The sequence below is a fragment of the Stomoxys calcitrans genome, chromosome 4 (genome assembly GCF_963082655.1).
Source record: "Stomoxys calcitrans chromosome 4, idStoCalc2.1, whole genome shotgun sequence".
Classification (NCBI taxonomy): Eukaryota; Metazoa; Arthropoda; class Insecta; order Diptera; family Muscidae; genus Stomoxys; species Stomoxys calcitrans.
Window position 1 is genome coordinate 50,842,847 of NC_081555.1, and position 16,012 is coordinate 50,858,858.

The window sequence follows — 16,012 nt, forward strand, 5'->3', positions numbered from 1 at the left end:
TTGGATTAAGAAATATGTTTAGGTGTAGCCGCTTAAATAATAAGTCTGTTCGACTTTTAAATTCTTACATGATCTGAGTTCAAACCGGCGTAAGCCAGGTTGGTTTCTATCTTTAAAAAATTAAAATATTTCAGTACGAAAGGACCTAATATTTGATAAATAATTATTTAATAAATTGAATATTATTAATATGTATATACTATTTTGGCAGATTAGTGCAATAAATTTAGAATTTATTTATGTAATTTATATTACAAATAGTACATGTTTTATTTAGAAAATTTGTTATTTATTGTTGGAAGATTATTATTAATTATTTTTGTTTTAGTGAGAGTAGCTTTTTTGACACTTTTGGAACGAAAAGTTTTAGGTTATATTCAAATTCGTAAAGGACCAAATAAAGTTGGTATTATAGGAATTCCTCAACCTTTTTGTGATGCAATTAAATTATTTACAAAGGAACAAACTTATCCATTATTATCAAATTATATTTCTTATTATTTTTCTCCAATTTTTTCTTTATTTTTATCTTTATTAGTCTGGATATGTATACCAATATTTATTAAATTATTTTCTTTTAATTTAGGTTTATTATTTTTTTTGTGTTGTACTAGATTAGGTGTTTATACAGTTATAATTGCTGGTTGATCATCAAATTCAAATTATGCTTTATTAGGGGGATTGCGAGCAGTTGCTCAGACTATTTCTTATGAAGTTAGTTTAGCATTAGTTTTATTAAGTTTTATTTTTTTAATTGGAGGATATAATATATTAATATTTTATAAATATCAATTATTTATTTGATTTTTGTTTTTTATATTTCCAATAGCTTTAGTATGATTTAGAATTTCTTTAGCTGAAACTAATCGTACTCCTTTTGATTTTGCAGAAGGAGAATCAGAATTAGTTTCTGGGTTTAATGTAGAATATAGAAGTGGAGGATTTGCTTTAATTTTTTTAGCTGAATATGCAAGAATTTTATTTATAAGAATATTATTTTGTGTAATATTTTTAGGGAGAGATGTATTTTCATTTACTTTTTATTTAAAATTAACTTTTGTTTCTTTTATATTTATTTGAGTACGGGGGACTTTACCGCGTTTTCGGTATGATAAATTAATATATTTAGCTTGAAAGAGTTTTTTACCTTTTTCGTTAAATTTTTTGTTATTTTTTGTAGGATTTAAAATTTTTTTAATCTATTTATTATAGTGAAATTTTTTTAGTAAAGTTAATAGAAAATTTAATTTCTATCTTATGTTTTCAAAACATATGCTTAATTCAAGCTCATTAACTAATTTAATAGATTATCTCATCATTTAGTAATTAAAGGATTAATTATAAAATATAAAAAATAAATAATAGTAAGAATTTGTCCTACTAATACATATGGAGTTTCAACAGGTCGTGCTCCAATTCATGTTAATAAAATTACTGTAACTACTATAATTCAAAATATAATTTTATTAATTGGGTAAAATTGAATTCCTCGGAATTTTCTTAAATGATAAAATGGTAGAATAGCTAAAATTGCAATTGATAAAACTAAAGCAATTACTCCTCCTAATTTATTAGGAATTGATCGTAAGATTGCATAAGCAAATAAAAAATATCATTCTGGTTGAATATGAACTGGGGTAACTAAAGGGTTAGCAGGAATAAAATTATCTGGATCTCCTAATAAATAAGGATTAATTAAAACTAATAAGATTAAAATTATTGTTATAATAATAAATCCAACAATATCCTTATATGTGAAATAAGGATGAAAAGGAATTTTATCAATATTAGAATTTAATCCAATAGGGTTATTTGATCCAGTTTCATGTAAAAATAAAAGATGAATTATTGTTATTGCTAATACAATAAATGGTAAAATAAAGTGAAATGTAAAGAATCGAGTTAATGTTGCATTATCAACAGCAAATCCTCCTCATACTCATTGTACTAAATCAATTCCTAAATAAGGAATTGCTGATAATAAATTAGTAATTACTGTAGCTCCCCAAAAAGATATTTGTCCTCAAGGTAAAACATATCCTATAAATGCTGTTCCTATTACTAAAAATAGAATTACTACTCCTACTAATCATGTTGGAGTAAATAAATAAGATCCATAATATATTCCTCGTCCTACATGTAAATAAATACAAATAAAGAAAAAACTTGCACCATTAGCATGTAAAGTTCGTAATAATCATCCATAATTTACGTCTCGACAAATATGATTAACTCTATTAAAAGCTAAATTAATATCTGCAGTATAATGTATGGCTAAAAATAATCCTGTAAGGATTTGAATAATTAAACATAATCCTAAAAGAGATCCAAAATTTCATCATGAAGAGATATTTCTAGGAGCTGGAAGGTCTACTAAAGCATTATTTGCAATTCTTAAAATTGGGTGTTTAAGTCGTAAAGGTTTATTCATTAGTTTAATTAAATATTGGTCGTAAAGGTCCCTTAAATAAATTAGTAATTTTTACAATTGCAATTAATGTAATTAATAAATAATTTATTAATAAAATTGTTAATAAATTAGTTGGATAATTATATAATTTATTAAGGGATAAAGAATTTTCTATAATAAAGGAGTTTAAATTTGTAATTGAGTTAACTTCTATATTAAAATATTGTATTAGAATATTTTTGTCAGAAAGATATAAAATAAATATTATAATAAAAAAAATTATTATTGAAGTTAATATTAATTTAATTGAAAAAGAAAATATTTCATTTGAAGCTAAAGAGGTTACATAAATAAATAAAACTAATATTCCTCCTAAAAATACTAAGAATAAAATATATGAAAATCAAAATCTTTTAGATATTAATCCAGAAGATAATGAAACTAAAGTAGTTTGAATTAATAAAATTAATCCTATAGCAAGTGGATGTTTAATATTTATAAAAATTAAATTGAAAATAAATATAATAGTTATTAAAATTCATTGTATAATATCAAGACAAGAAATAGTTTAATTATAAAATATTAATTTTGGAGATTAATGATAAAGAGTTTCTTTTTTCTTGAAGTTTTAAAAGAAAAATTCTTATTTTTGGTTTACAAGACCAATGTTTTTATTAAACTATTAAAACAAATGTTAATAATTTTAAATTGAAGTTTACCTAGAATTTTATTTATTATAGGAGTATTTACTTTTGTATCAAATCGAAAGCATTTATTATCAATATTATTAAGATTAGAATATATTGTTTTAAGATTATTCTTTTTATTATTTATTTATTTAAATATATATATATTTGAAAATTTTTTTAGAATAATATTTTTAACTTTTAGAGTATGTGAAGGTGCTTTAGGTCTTTCAATTTTAGTTTCAATAATTCGAACTCATGGAAATGATTATTTTCAAAGATTTAATATTTTACAATGTTAAAAGTTATTTTCATAATTATTTTTTTATTTCCATTATGTTTTATAAAAAATTTATATTGAATGGTTCAAAGTTTTATATTTTTAATTAGTTTTTTATTAATTTTAATAAATATGTATAGAAATTATTTCATATCTATTTCTTATTTATTTGGAATAGATATAATTTCATACGGATTAATTTTGTTAAGACTATGAATTGTAGCATTAATAATAATAGCAAGAGAATCAGTTTTTAAATATAATAATTATACTAATTTATTTATATTTAATTTGATTTTATTATTAGTTTTATTAGTATTAACTTTTAGAAGAATAAATTTATTTATATTTTATTTATTTTTTGAAAGAAGATTAATTCCTACATTATTTTTAATTTTAGGTTGAGGATATCAACCTGAACGTTTACAAGCAGGTGTATATTTACTATTTTACACTTTATTAGTTTCTTTACCAATATTAATTGGAATTTTTTATTTGTACAAAATAGCAAATACAATAAATTTTTATTTATTAAATAATTTCATATTTAATTATGAAATTTTATATTTTTCTTTAGTTATAGCATTTTTAGTAAAAATACCAATATTTTTAGTACATTTATGATTACCAAAAGCTCATGTTGAAGCTCCAGTATCTGGTTCAATAATTTTAGCAGGAATTATATTAAAATTAGGAGGTTATGGTTTATTACGTGTATTTCCTTTTTTACAAATATTAGGTTTAAAATTTAATTATATTTGAATTAGAATTAGATTAGTAGGAGGAGTATTAGTAAGTTTAACTTGTTTATGTCAGACTGATTTAAAGGCTTTGATTGCTTATTCATCAGTTGCTCATATAGGAATTGTTTTAGCAGGATTAATAACTTTAACATATATAGGAATTTGTGGTTCTTATACTTTAATGATTGCTCATGGGTTATGTTCTTCTGGATTATTTTGTTTAGCTAATATTACATACGAACGAATAGGAAGTCGAAGTTTATTAATCAATAAGGGTTTATTAAATTTTATGCCTTCAATAAGATTATGATGATTTTTATTAAGTTCAGCAAATATAGCTGCTCCTCCTACATTAAATTTATTAGGAGAAATTTCTTTAATTAATAGAATTGTTAGATGATCATGATTAACTATATTAATATTATCTCTTTTATCTTTTTTTAGAGCTGCTTATACTTTGTATTTATATGCTTATAGACAACATGGAAAGGTTTTTTCTGGAGTTTACTCTTTTAGAGGAGGAAAAGTTCGAGAGTATTTACTTTTATTTTTACATTGATTTCCTTTAAATCTATTAATTTTAAAGAGAGATATATGTATATTATGATTATGTTTAAATAGTTTAAAAAAAAATATTGATTTGTGGTGTCAATGATAAGATTATGTCTTTTTAAATCGTGAAATATTTATCAATTTGTACAATTAGATTTTTTTCATTATTTTTTTGTAGATTATTATCATTTACAATAGGAATAATTTTTATTATAAATGATTATTCAATTTTTATTGAATGAGAAGTTGTATCTTTAAATTCTATAATAATTGTAATAACTATTTTATTAGATTGAATAAGATTAATTTTTATATCTTTTGTTTTAATAATTTCTTCTTTAGTAATTTTTTATAGAAAAGAATATATAGAAAGTGATTATAAAATTAATCGATTTATTATATTAGTATTAATATTTGTTACTTCTATAATATTATTAATTATTAGTCCAAATTTAATTAGAATTTTATTAGGGTGAGATGGGTTAGGATTAGTATCTTATTGTTTAGTAATTTATTTTCAAAATGTAAAATCATATAATGCTGGGATGTTGACTGCTTTATCAAATCGAATTGGTGATGTAGCTTTATTATTAGCAATTGCATGAATATTAAATTATGGGAGTTGAAATTATATTTTTTATTTAGAAGTAATAAAATCTAATTTTGATATAATAATTATTATAAGTTTAGTAATATTAGCTGCTATAACTAAAAGAGCTCAAATTCCATTTTCTTCTTGATTGCCAGCTGCTATAGCTGCTCCAACTCCTGTTTCAGCTTTGGTTCATTCTTCTACTTTAGTTACAGCAGGAGTATATTTATTGATTCGGTTTAATATTTTATTAAGAAATACTTGAATAGGAAATTTATTATTATTGTTATCAGGTTTAACAATATTTATAGCTGGATTAGGAGCTAATTATGAATTTGATTTAAAGAAAATTATTGCTTTATCAACTTTAAGACAATTAGGTTTAATAATGAGAATTTTATCTATAGGTTTTTATAAATTAGCATTTTTTCATTTATTAACTCATGCTTTATTTAAAGCTTTATTATTCATATGTGCGGGAGCAATTATTCATAACATGAATAATACTCAAGATATTCGTTTAATAGGAAGTTTATCAATAATAATACCTTTAACATCTTCTTGTTTTAATGTAGCTAATTTAGCTTTATGTGGAATACCTTTTTTAGCTGGATTTTATTCAAAAGATTTAATTTTAGAAATAGTATCTTTTTCTTATATTAATCTTTTTTCTTTTTTCTTATTTTTTTTTTCTACTGGATTAACAGTATGTTATTCTTTTCGATTGGTATTTTATACAATAACTGGAGATTCAAATTTTTCTTCTTTAAATATATTAAATGATGAAGGTTGAGTTATATTAAAAAGTATAATAGGTTTATTAATTTTAAGAATTTTTGGGGGGAGTATATTAAGATGATTAATTTTTGCAATATTTAATAAAAAAGTTAAAAAATGGAAAAGCCCCTGGAATTGATGGTATAAAACCCATTATCTTAAAAAATATGCCGGATTCTTTGCTTACCCTAATTGTAAAAATATTTAACTGGTGCCTTAAAAATACATATTTTCCAAAAAGTTTTAAGCACGCCAAGGTGATACCGATTCTAAAACAGGGTAAAGATCCGAAATCTGCAAAGAGTTATCGTCCCATTAGCATGCTTAATTGCCTTGATAAGGTATTTGAAAAAATAATTTTGAGTAGGTTGAGCGAACAAGCTGAAAACAATAATGTTCTTAAAGACGAACAATTCGGGTTTCGTAGTGAACATTCTACCACTCACCAAATAAAAAGAATTGTCAATACTATCAAGAATAACAAAATGAGGAGAAAAAGTACTGGTATTGTGTTTCTCGATATTGAGAAAGCATTCGATACGATATGGCATAATGGTTTGGTTTTTAAATTAAACAAATTTGGATTTCCAATTTATCTACAAAAAATTATTATGAGCTTTCTCTCGGAAAGATCTTTTGTGGTGGACATAGGAAACCACCTATCCGATAAAAAGACCATTCTTGCAGGAGTTCCTCAAGGCTCAGTTCTATCCCCACTATTGTACTCTATTTACACTTCCGATTACACTTTACTTAAGAGACATTCGGCTGCACTTTACGCAGATGATACTGCCATTTTATCTAGTGGAAAAGTCTCCAATGCAATCGTCAAGAACATGAAAGCGTCGCTTGTACACGTGGAAAAATATTTTTCAAAGTGGAAAATCAAGATTAACGAAGGGAAAACCCAAGCAATTATATTTCCTTTCAACAAATCCCCAAAAAGAATTCCAACGATTAATTTGACAATACAGGGCTCTAATGTCCCACTCCAAAATTCGATAAAATACCTCGGAGTCATATTAGACAAAAAATTAACTTTCAAAGAACATATTTCATACATTTCCCGTAAAGCACTCAGATGCGGCAGAGCCCTTTTCCCCTTACTTAACCGGAAATCCAGTTTAAACGTGCAGAACAAGATTCTTTTATATAAAATGTGCATTCGACCAATTATGACGTACGGCTGCCAAGTATGGTCAAAATTGTGTGCCAAAACACACTTCAAAAAGCTTCAAATCATACAGAACAAAAATCTCAAAATTATCTTCAACAAAAACAGACGTTATTCTACCAGAAGACTACACATCAAATTCAAACAGGATACGTTTGAAAATGTGGTTAGTAACCTCACAAAAAGATTTGAAGACCGGAACAGATCTTCAACTTACTTAACATTAAGAAACTTAAATAATTGATGCCTTCTCCAACTTCATTTTTTTTTGAAATTGTCAGAAGTTTTTAATATTATAAGTTCTTAAATAAATTAAGAAGTTTTTTAACATACTTTTCTTCTAACGTGAACAAAAAATTAAAAAGGCTGTGTTTAAAACATAAAAATTGACAATATTTGTTGCAATACTTATTTTAGTAAAAACTCAAACTTTGTAAATAACAAGAATTATACTATTTTTTTTTTTTTTTTAAGAGTTTTTGATGAAATTTTAATAAAAAAAAAAAAAAAAAAAAAAACATACAATTTGCGTTCTAGACCAGTGAGCTATGAGGTAGGACAGATAGTCTACCGCCGAAACTTTGCACAGTCTAAAGCAGTTGATCACTTTAATAGCAAATTAGCAAATCAGTTCGAAAAAGCTAAGGTTTTAACTAAACATGGTTCTTGTTATTATGACTTAGTCGATTTGACCGGCAAACCACTTGGTAGATTTCATGCCAAAGATATCCGAACATAACTTCAACTTTTGTTGTATTGGCTAACGCAATCCCTCAAAACCTGTTTTGTAACAATAGATTTTTTTTCTTTTTGGTGTATTTTTATTTTTGTTAATTTTTTTTTTGTCTGAATTGGATTCCCTATTCGCAGAACATCACCGATCTAAGTTCTATTACACCGTTGTTACAATTGTACGTACATACATTTTTACATGCATGTAGATATGTACAGACTCCTGGAAGTTTAGGTGGAAGTTTTGTTTTTTTTTTGTTGCTCTCGTTGCGTGTGCATGGAATGGTTATTGGAGATGAGCGCGTGGGTGTAACATCACTCACCCTCATGCGATCACCCGAAGTGTTTTTACACTAAAGAGGACATGGTAATGATAGGGATGGACTGTTAAGGTGATCATTACGTATGTACATACGAATGATTTTTATTAGTTTCACACAAGGTGTCTTTACATTACTCTCGAGCAAAAATGTAGTTAATTCTGATTTACGCAAATCACGTCTTGATGTGTCACGCACTCATCTCCATTACATGTTGTCACTTGCCAACACAGATTTTTGCGATTGATTTTGAATAGTTGATTGGTCCGAATTTTACAACAATTGAACATTATGATTTCCAATGGAAGTAATGTCGTATATGTGCACCAATATACATATTGTCGTACATTATGTACATATGCCAAGGTCAGAGTCTGCTTCGAGTTAAGGTTTGCTTTGTCTTCAAAGTCTGTCAATTGTTCTGTTCTAAATTCGGCTTCAACACGTTAAAGTGAAGTTTACTCCGGCAATTAATTTTTTGTGTGAGTATTGACAAATTACAAAGTGAAAGAGTTAAACCAGTAATTTTAAATAAAATAGAACCCGTGCAATCTGCATTGAGGGTTTCAGTGAAATCTTTTGAGGAAGAATAAAAACGCATCTGAAGCTGTGGTGACATTTTTTTCGGTGTTAATCGTCATAGAAAGGTAATTCATCTGCCTGTCATAGCAGAATTTACCAAATCTTAATACAATTTCAACTTTCTAGGATAAATCCATTTATTTGTGAAATTTGTTACGTTCAGTCTCTCGGTTTAAACGCTGAGTACAGGAGGCTGTGTACCACGTGAGTCTCACGGGGACCGAGAGACTGAAAACTATAAGTAACCACCCAAAACGCCAAGAATTCTATCACAGTGCCAAATTTGTCATATTTAAGACCATGCTGATTGCCTTATGGAACTAGAACATTCTATGAACCCCGCTAAAGTATATGACGTCATATTTTTGCCTCCAAGTGTCTAATTTGTCCTGAATCTTCGTTGGACCCAGCTCCCCTAAATATTCCTAACGCCATGTTTTTGCCGTCCACGTGTTTGAAGTAACAAGGAAGCCATTTGAAAAGAAAAAAAGGAAGCCATTTTTAATAAGCCACACCCCAAGGGGAAACAACTTTAATAAAAATATAAAAATTCTAAACCTAGCTAACAAAACCTACTTAAAATTAACCTAACATGAACTTAAACCTACATAATTGCCTATATTAACATCGAATTTTTCTAAAATTTGCCTACCCATAAAATGGACAACCAGGAAAAATTGTTCTTACCTATAAAATTTGCCTAAAAATTAAAATTTTTCTAATGTTTTAAATATTGCACCTGAATTCCATAAATATTGCACTAAAATTAATTCTTAAGACATTTTTAAGTTTAAACTACGATATGAATCTATAACTAAATTTAATGTAAAACTCATTTTTTTCTAACAGTCATTGTACTAACATGTATCAACACACCATATAGATCATATTTAAGCTTCACCCCCCCCTCTAGCTCATTATCATCAATCCAGCACGGAGGCCTTCATGCAGCATTGACGTGGGAGCAGGCGGTATATAAAAACTGTAAGTCTGATCGTTTTGATACATGGTAGACATTTTTAGTTGATTTTGTTTTTGTCCTTTCTTCTTTCTCTATGGCCGCTATTGGTTGTTCGGTAGAGAAAGACGAAAGCTAGAAAGCTCTCTTTTTTTTACCATTGCCATTTTTTTTTCTCTATAAATATATAAGCTAGAATTTAATTATAAGACATGTGAGTTATAATAAAATGTGAAATATTTGGAATTTAAATATGAGGGCTTAGATTTTTGATGTGAACTTCGCAAGCAGACAGTAGGGGTAGTGCTAAAGGGGTTTTTCTTAATTTCTCAGGCCATAGAAAAACCATGGATGGGAGGGTTATGAGGCCAAGAGTAATGCCAACTTACTCTTATGTGTTGTGATTATGAAAAATTAAGCGCGCGTGATATTTTTTTTTATTTGTGATGTTTCGTCATTTCGAGGGAACAAGTACCCCGCCCACATCTCCCGAACTAGCTAGTCATCCGAGCACGCGCGTGACGTTCCAATCGATGACAAAATTCTTGGTATTATCTGTCTTTTTGACTGCGGTTTTAGATTTAGGGGCTTCGCTGAAATCCGAGCTACCAAGTAAGGTACATTTGGGAGAAATCCCAGATGGATGGAAACAAGCTGTGTTAATTACACCTCAACACAGACACTAAAATTTCTCTACACATTACAGTGGCGGTGTCGGAGAGTTGAAAGGCAGATAAAGTGATGCCAGGTATAGTCCACCGTTTCCCTGTCTCACCGCTATTGCATCCGACGTTGACAACTTTGGGGAAAATATATAATTCAAATTTTTATGACAAATAACGCAGGTCCTCGGCCGAGTACCAGTGTTATCATAGAATAATTGGTAGTTGATATGGTTCAGTCCAGAGACTTTGTTCCGGGTCGTCCATGGCTCCTGAATTAAGGCAATATGAATCTTGCCCTTGCTGATTTTCTCCATCAGAGCGTGTGTAGCAGTCTCGCTCCGGTGGAGGTTTATCTGGATTACCTCAATAATTGGTCCTCCAGTAGATGGGCATCTTGGGAGTAGGTGATGATCTCATCGTCTGCTCCCTGTTCTTTAGACGGCATTGACTTTCCTGTCACTGCACTGCCTGATATCATCGTTTTAGGTTCATTGCCTAGTCTAGTCTTCCGACTTTCTATAAGGTCGTTAATGGTCCCATCGTCGGGTACCTGTTCGTTAAGCTTTATTGGGTTCCCATTCCCTTCCAAATCTTTAGTAAATGGGCTGTTTGGGAGTAGGTGGTGGTACCATCATCGGCTCCCTGTTCGTTGGGTTGCAATGAGTCTTCTGTAGCTGCGCTACCTAATGTTTCAATATTAGGATCTTTACCTATCCCAGTATTCCGAATCTTTAAGTCGGTGATGGGTCCGTCGTCGGGTTCCTGTTTGTTAGACTGTGTTGGGTCTCTCGCCACTGCACTGCCTGATATTTTAGTATTAGGATAATTGCTTCTCCTAGTCTTTCCAATATTGAGAGATGCCGTAATTATCTCGTTGTCGGCCCCCTGTTTGTTGGGCGGTGTTAAGTCATCTGCCACTGCACAGCCTCATGTCGCAGAATGAAAATTTATGCCTATCCTAGTCTTCCTAATCTTGAAAAAGACAGCTTTGCTCCCGTAGTGCGCCATGCCTTTAGTCTTAGCCAAACGAAGACTTGATCAATGTCAACCACAAAGAGAGTTCCTTCCTCCTTCTTCTTCCTGTGGCAGACCTCCCACTTCTCTGCGACCAAACCTTCGTTTTGCTTGCCCAAGAATCCCAAAATGCGGTCCGTCGCAAATTTACTGCCCCATCCCTTGATGAAGACCATAGCCTTTGTGAGCGGGCGATGCAAAACGCAGCGTAAAGATTTCCCCTCTGAACTCGTAGCTCATCATTTGTACAGAGTTCCACACATATTCAAAAATCCGATCGTTAACCAGATCCTCCCCTTAGGACCGATGATCTGGTGGAATCCTACCGGATGCACAGCCGATATTGATGACTGCATAAGTTAACTCTTCTCTGTTTTGCTTCCTTGCTACTTTGGCGTAAGAGGGCGGCTCCTTACCATACTCAAGGCCTCCTTATGGAAGTCACAGTCCTCCAGGGGCCGTGCGCGTCTCCTTCCTGTTCCTGTTCCGACTTTGTCTACCTCCGCAGGACACTGTCTGGAGTCTCCATTGCGGGATGGCTGGCTTGGTTTACCCAGAGTTCTTGAAAGCGAGGAGCTGTTTTTCTTCTTCAGTGTTTTAGCAGTGTTCTGATCTGATTTTTTTTTCAGCTTCCGTAGAAGTGCTTGGAATGTCAGTTATATCCCTTCCAGCATCCTGCACTTTCGCCCGATTACGCTGCCGGTACATACTCCTATGTCTCCTTCGCCGTGCACCGGATCGCTTTCTCGGCCTGCTTGTGAGCTTAGCAAAGCCATCGCACACTTCTGCTGTCATCCCGATGCCCTCATATCTTAATTCGGCTGCGATGATTGTTTCATTGACACAGTCGCTGACTGAATCCGAGTCAGAAACACCACCTTTACTTAAAGGCTGGGGACGAACTGTGCATCCCTCTGGCTTATCCGTCTCTCCCTCATTAATTAGTCTGACGACTAGTAGTGCGCTTGAAGCATTACTCTCGACTACAGGTGCCAAGGCACCTACACCTACAGGAGGGGAGGACAACATGCTGCGGTCTGCCTCCACCACCGCGGATTTTGATTCCATTTCTAGCCTACTCCAAAAGTCTTTAAAATTTTTTTCGTAATAGGTAGTACCTATTCTGAGATCACGAATATATATTTATTTTTTCTTTGAGGAGCGAAATAAAAACTTTAACATTGGTTAAAATTTGTTGTTGTCACTGGGAGTTGACCTTGGCGATGGGTTGGGTTGGGTTAAAAAAATCACAATTTTTTTTCGTGGAAACTTAATCTTAATTTATGCCAAGTATTGCATATAAGTCGAAATTAAACTCATTCATTGTTTTTTGTTTTTTTTTCTTAACAGTTGTGGCCCCAAACGATCCACTTTAATTTTAATTTAACAATTACATAAAAACAGTTCTACAAAAAAATCTGTACCTACTTTTCACACAAAATAATGGAAACCATACAACAGTTCTTAGTATAAAAGGGCGTAGTTTTTATCAATGAATTACTTTCTTCATAAATTTAAACCATAGCGAGCAAACTAAAGGAGATGAGTTTAATCTTGAATTTTCTTATCATTGGAGCAATAACATTGGCAAGAGGTCAAAACTATTGCGAACGCAGATTTTGCGAAAGAGACCAACGATATCATAGGCATATTGCCTGTGGGCACAATGGAGTAAGTTAAAAATTATGATGCATACACCAATTGCCGAACCAGAGGACATATATTTAAAAAATTTTCTCTAGAAGAGAAATTTTAAAGAATTATTGGATATCGGTTTAGATTCACTTTTGATTAAAATATCTATCTAAATCTAAAATCCTGTAAAATTATTACTCGTACTTATGTACATATTTCAAACAGCAATTCGATCGCTCCTGCATACAACCGGCTATGGTGCCCATTGATAGCAATCTTCAGAATTTTATTGTCTCCGATTTCAATGCAAAACGAAATTTTATAGCTGGAGGAGGAAATCGCAACTATAGACCAGCTTGTCGTATGGGCACCATGCTATGGGATAATGAATTGGCCCGTTTGGCTGAAATGAATGTGAGACAGTGTAGAATGGAACATGACTGTCATGCAACAATTGCCTTCCCTATCCCGGGACAAAATCTGGCATGGCAAGGCTTCTTCGGTAATCTCAATGCAAGAGAACAAACAGCAAATGCCATTAATGGGTGGTTCAATGAACATGAGCTGGCAAATATGGACTTCATTAGGAGCTATCGTCTCCATCCAAGTGGAAGGTAGGTTTCATAGTAATGAACGTAAATCAAAATTGACTAAGCGATCTAACAATTGGCGTTAACGATGCTATTTCTAACCCTCAGGCATATTGGCCATTTCACAGCCATGATGGTTGAGAAGAATATTCGTATAGGATGCGCTGCCTCTACTTATAACACTCCTGGAAATAACTACAGAACTTTCCTAATAGCTTGCAACTTTGCCGCAACCAATATGTTTAATGAACCCATCTACACTGATTGTAATAATGGAGGCCAAGGATGTACCAGTGGCAGGAATCCCCAATATACGAATTTGTGTTCCATCAATGAACGATACACCTTCTAATTGGTTGAAGGATATGTCAAGTGATATGGTACTTCATTTAAAAAATTTCAATAAAACTATAAGCAATGGTAATGGAAATATATTTACTTTTTTTCATTCTCAATCTACTCGTAGTCGCAAAGTAAGTTGAGCCAACGAAAAAGCCCTAAGTATGGCCGAGTTGATCCTTTGTTACAACTTTCTTAATAAAAAGTAGGATTACTGTAATACCCAACATCACTATTATTGTTCACGCCAATATAGTTTTGTACATTTATTTGCAAAGCTAAGAAGAAGAAGAAGAACTATACCCGTTGTTAAAAAAGGTGTACCGATCGAGTTAAAATCACTTCAAGGTATAGGCCGAATTCGTTGTTGGATTGCTATAAAATTTTTCACATAATATAATTTTTTGGCCCTAGTACGAACGCAATTGGTATGTATAAGCTTGGAGAAAGCATCCATATTTATCTCTCATGGGTGAACTGGGGATGTTGGCTTCCAGTTGACATTCGTCGAAGGTTGTTGGGGAAATTGTGAATGAGTAGAACATCCTTTGGACGATAAAAAATCGCCAGGCCCTGATGACAAAAAGGTAATTTTAATTCCAAAAGCAGAAAAATTTTACCACATAAAGGCGAAAGATTTTCGCCGTATTAGTTCGTCATTCTTAATGCTGAAGACTCTAGAGAGGTTGGTGGAACATATCCATGGTGCAATTAAGAGGTAGTGTCATTAGAACCACATCAAAAATCTTACGCCAACGAAACTACCTTGGTTGGCAAATGCCATAACTTCAAATGTCAAAGTGGCTTTAAAAATGAACTTTGTTATACCCTCCACCATAGGATGGGGTATACCAGAGGTGGGCATTTTAGTTCCTTTTAGTGATTGCTCCTTTTAGTTCCTTTTAGTACTTTTTTTTCATTTGCGATCTCCTTTTTTGATTCCTTTATATATAACAAAAAAAAAAAAAAAAAAACTTTGAAAAAAAACTTTTAATGTTTTTATCCCCACCGCCGAAGGATTGGGGTATAGTCATTTTGTCATTCCGTTTGCAACACATCGAAATATCAATTTCCGACCCTATAAAGTATATATATTCTTGATCAGCGTAAAAATCTAAGACGATCTAGACATGTCCGTCCGTCTGTCTGTTGAAATCACGCTACAGTCTTTAAAAATAGAGATAATGAGCTGAAATTTTGCACAGATTCTTTTTTGTCCATAAGCAGGTTAAGTTCGAAAATGGGCTATATCGGACTATATCTTGATATAGCCCCCATATAGACCGAACCGCCGATTTAGGGTCTTAGGCCCATAAAAGCCACATCTATTATCCGAGTTTGATGAAATTTGGGACAGTGAGTTGTGTTAGGCCCTTCGACATCCCTCGTCAATTTGTCTCAGATCGGTCCAGATTTGGATATAGCTGCCATATAGACCGATCCTCCGATTTGTGTTAGGCCCATAAAAGCCACATTTATTAACACCAATCCTCCGATTGGTGTAAGGCCCATAAAAGCCACATTTATTAGCCGATTTTGCTGAAATTTGGGACAGTGTTAGCCCCTTCGACATCTCTCTTCAATTTGGTCCAGATCGGTTCAGATTTAGATATATCTGCCATATAGACCGATTTCTAGATTTATGGTTTTGGGTCCATAAAATGCTTATTTATAGTACGATGTCGCCGAAATTTGGGACAGTGAGTTAAGTTAAACCCCTTGACATACTTCTGCAATATCGCAAAGATCGTTCCAGATTTGGATATAGCTGCCATATAGACCGATATCTAGGTTTTAGGTTTTGGGGGCCATAAAAGACGCATTTGTTGTCCGATGTCGCTGAAATTTGAGACAGTGAGTTTGGTTAGGCTCTTCGACGTCCTTCTTCAATTTGTCCCAGATCGGTCCAGATTTGAATATAGTTTCCATATAGACCGATATCGCTATTTAAGGTCTTGGCACC

General features: G+C 31.6%; 4 protein-coding genes and 2 pseudogenes across 5 annotated transcripts in view; 4 read left to right on the top strand and 2 right to left on the bottom strand.

Moving 5' to 3' along the window:
- The window catches only part of LOC131996665 (antigen 5 like allergen Cul n 1-like), a 51,918-nt gene extending 37,805 nt beyond the window's left edge, over positions 1-14,113 (top strand). The window contains exons 2-4 of the mRNA XM_059366313.1: positions 12,836-13,156; positions 13,346-13,734; positions 13,819-14,113. Of these exons, the coding sequence (XP_059222296.1) occupies positions 13,028-13,156; positions 13,346-13,734; positions 13,819-14,062 (762 nt within the window). The 5' untranslated portion in view covers positions 12,836-13,027 and the 3' untranslated portion in view covers positions 14,063-14,113. The remainder of the gene's footprint in view (positions 1-12,835; positions 13,157-13,345; positions 13,735-13,818) is intronic.
- On the top strand, positions 250-1,217 carry LOC131996656 (NADH-ubiquinone oxidoreductase chain 1-like). The gene is given in 1 exon segment (XM_059366301.1): positions 250-1,217. A coding segment is annotated over 1 exon segment (948 nt). The 5' UTR covers positions 250-264; the 3' UTR covers positions 1,213-1,217.
- On the bottom strand, positions 1,296-2,960 carry LOC131996923 (NADH-ubiquinone oxidoreductase chain 6-like; annotated as a pseudogene). The gene has a single exon (XR_009398052.1). The product of XR_009398052.1 is annotated as an NADH-ubiquinone oxidoreductase chain 6-like (transcript).
- LOC131996662 (cytochrome b-like) lies at positions 1,296-3,021 on the bottom strand. The gene is given in 1 exon segment (XM_059366310.1): positions 1,296-3,021. A coding segment is annotated over 1 exon segment (819 nt). The 5' UTR covers positions 2,432-3,021; the 3' UTR covers positions 1,296-1,612.
- On the top strand, positions 3,234-4,730 carry LOC131996655 (NADH-ubiquinone oxidoreductase chain 4-like; annotated as a pseudogene).
- LOC131996660 (NADH-ubiquinone oxidoreductase chain 5-like) lies at positions 4,829-6,129 on the top strand. The gene is given in 1 exon segment (XM_059366308.1): positions 4,829-6,129. A coding segment is annotated over 1 exon segment (840 nt). The 5' UTR covers positions 4,829-5,216; the 3' UTR covers positions 6,057-6,129.
- Positions 14,114-16,012: the final 1,899 nt, after the last annotated feature.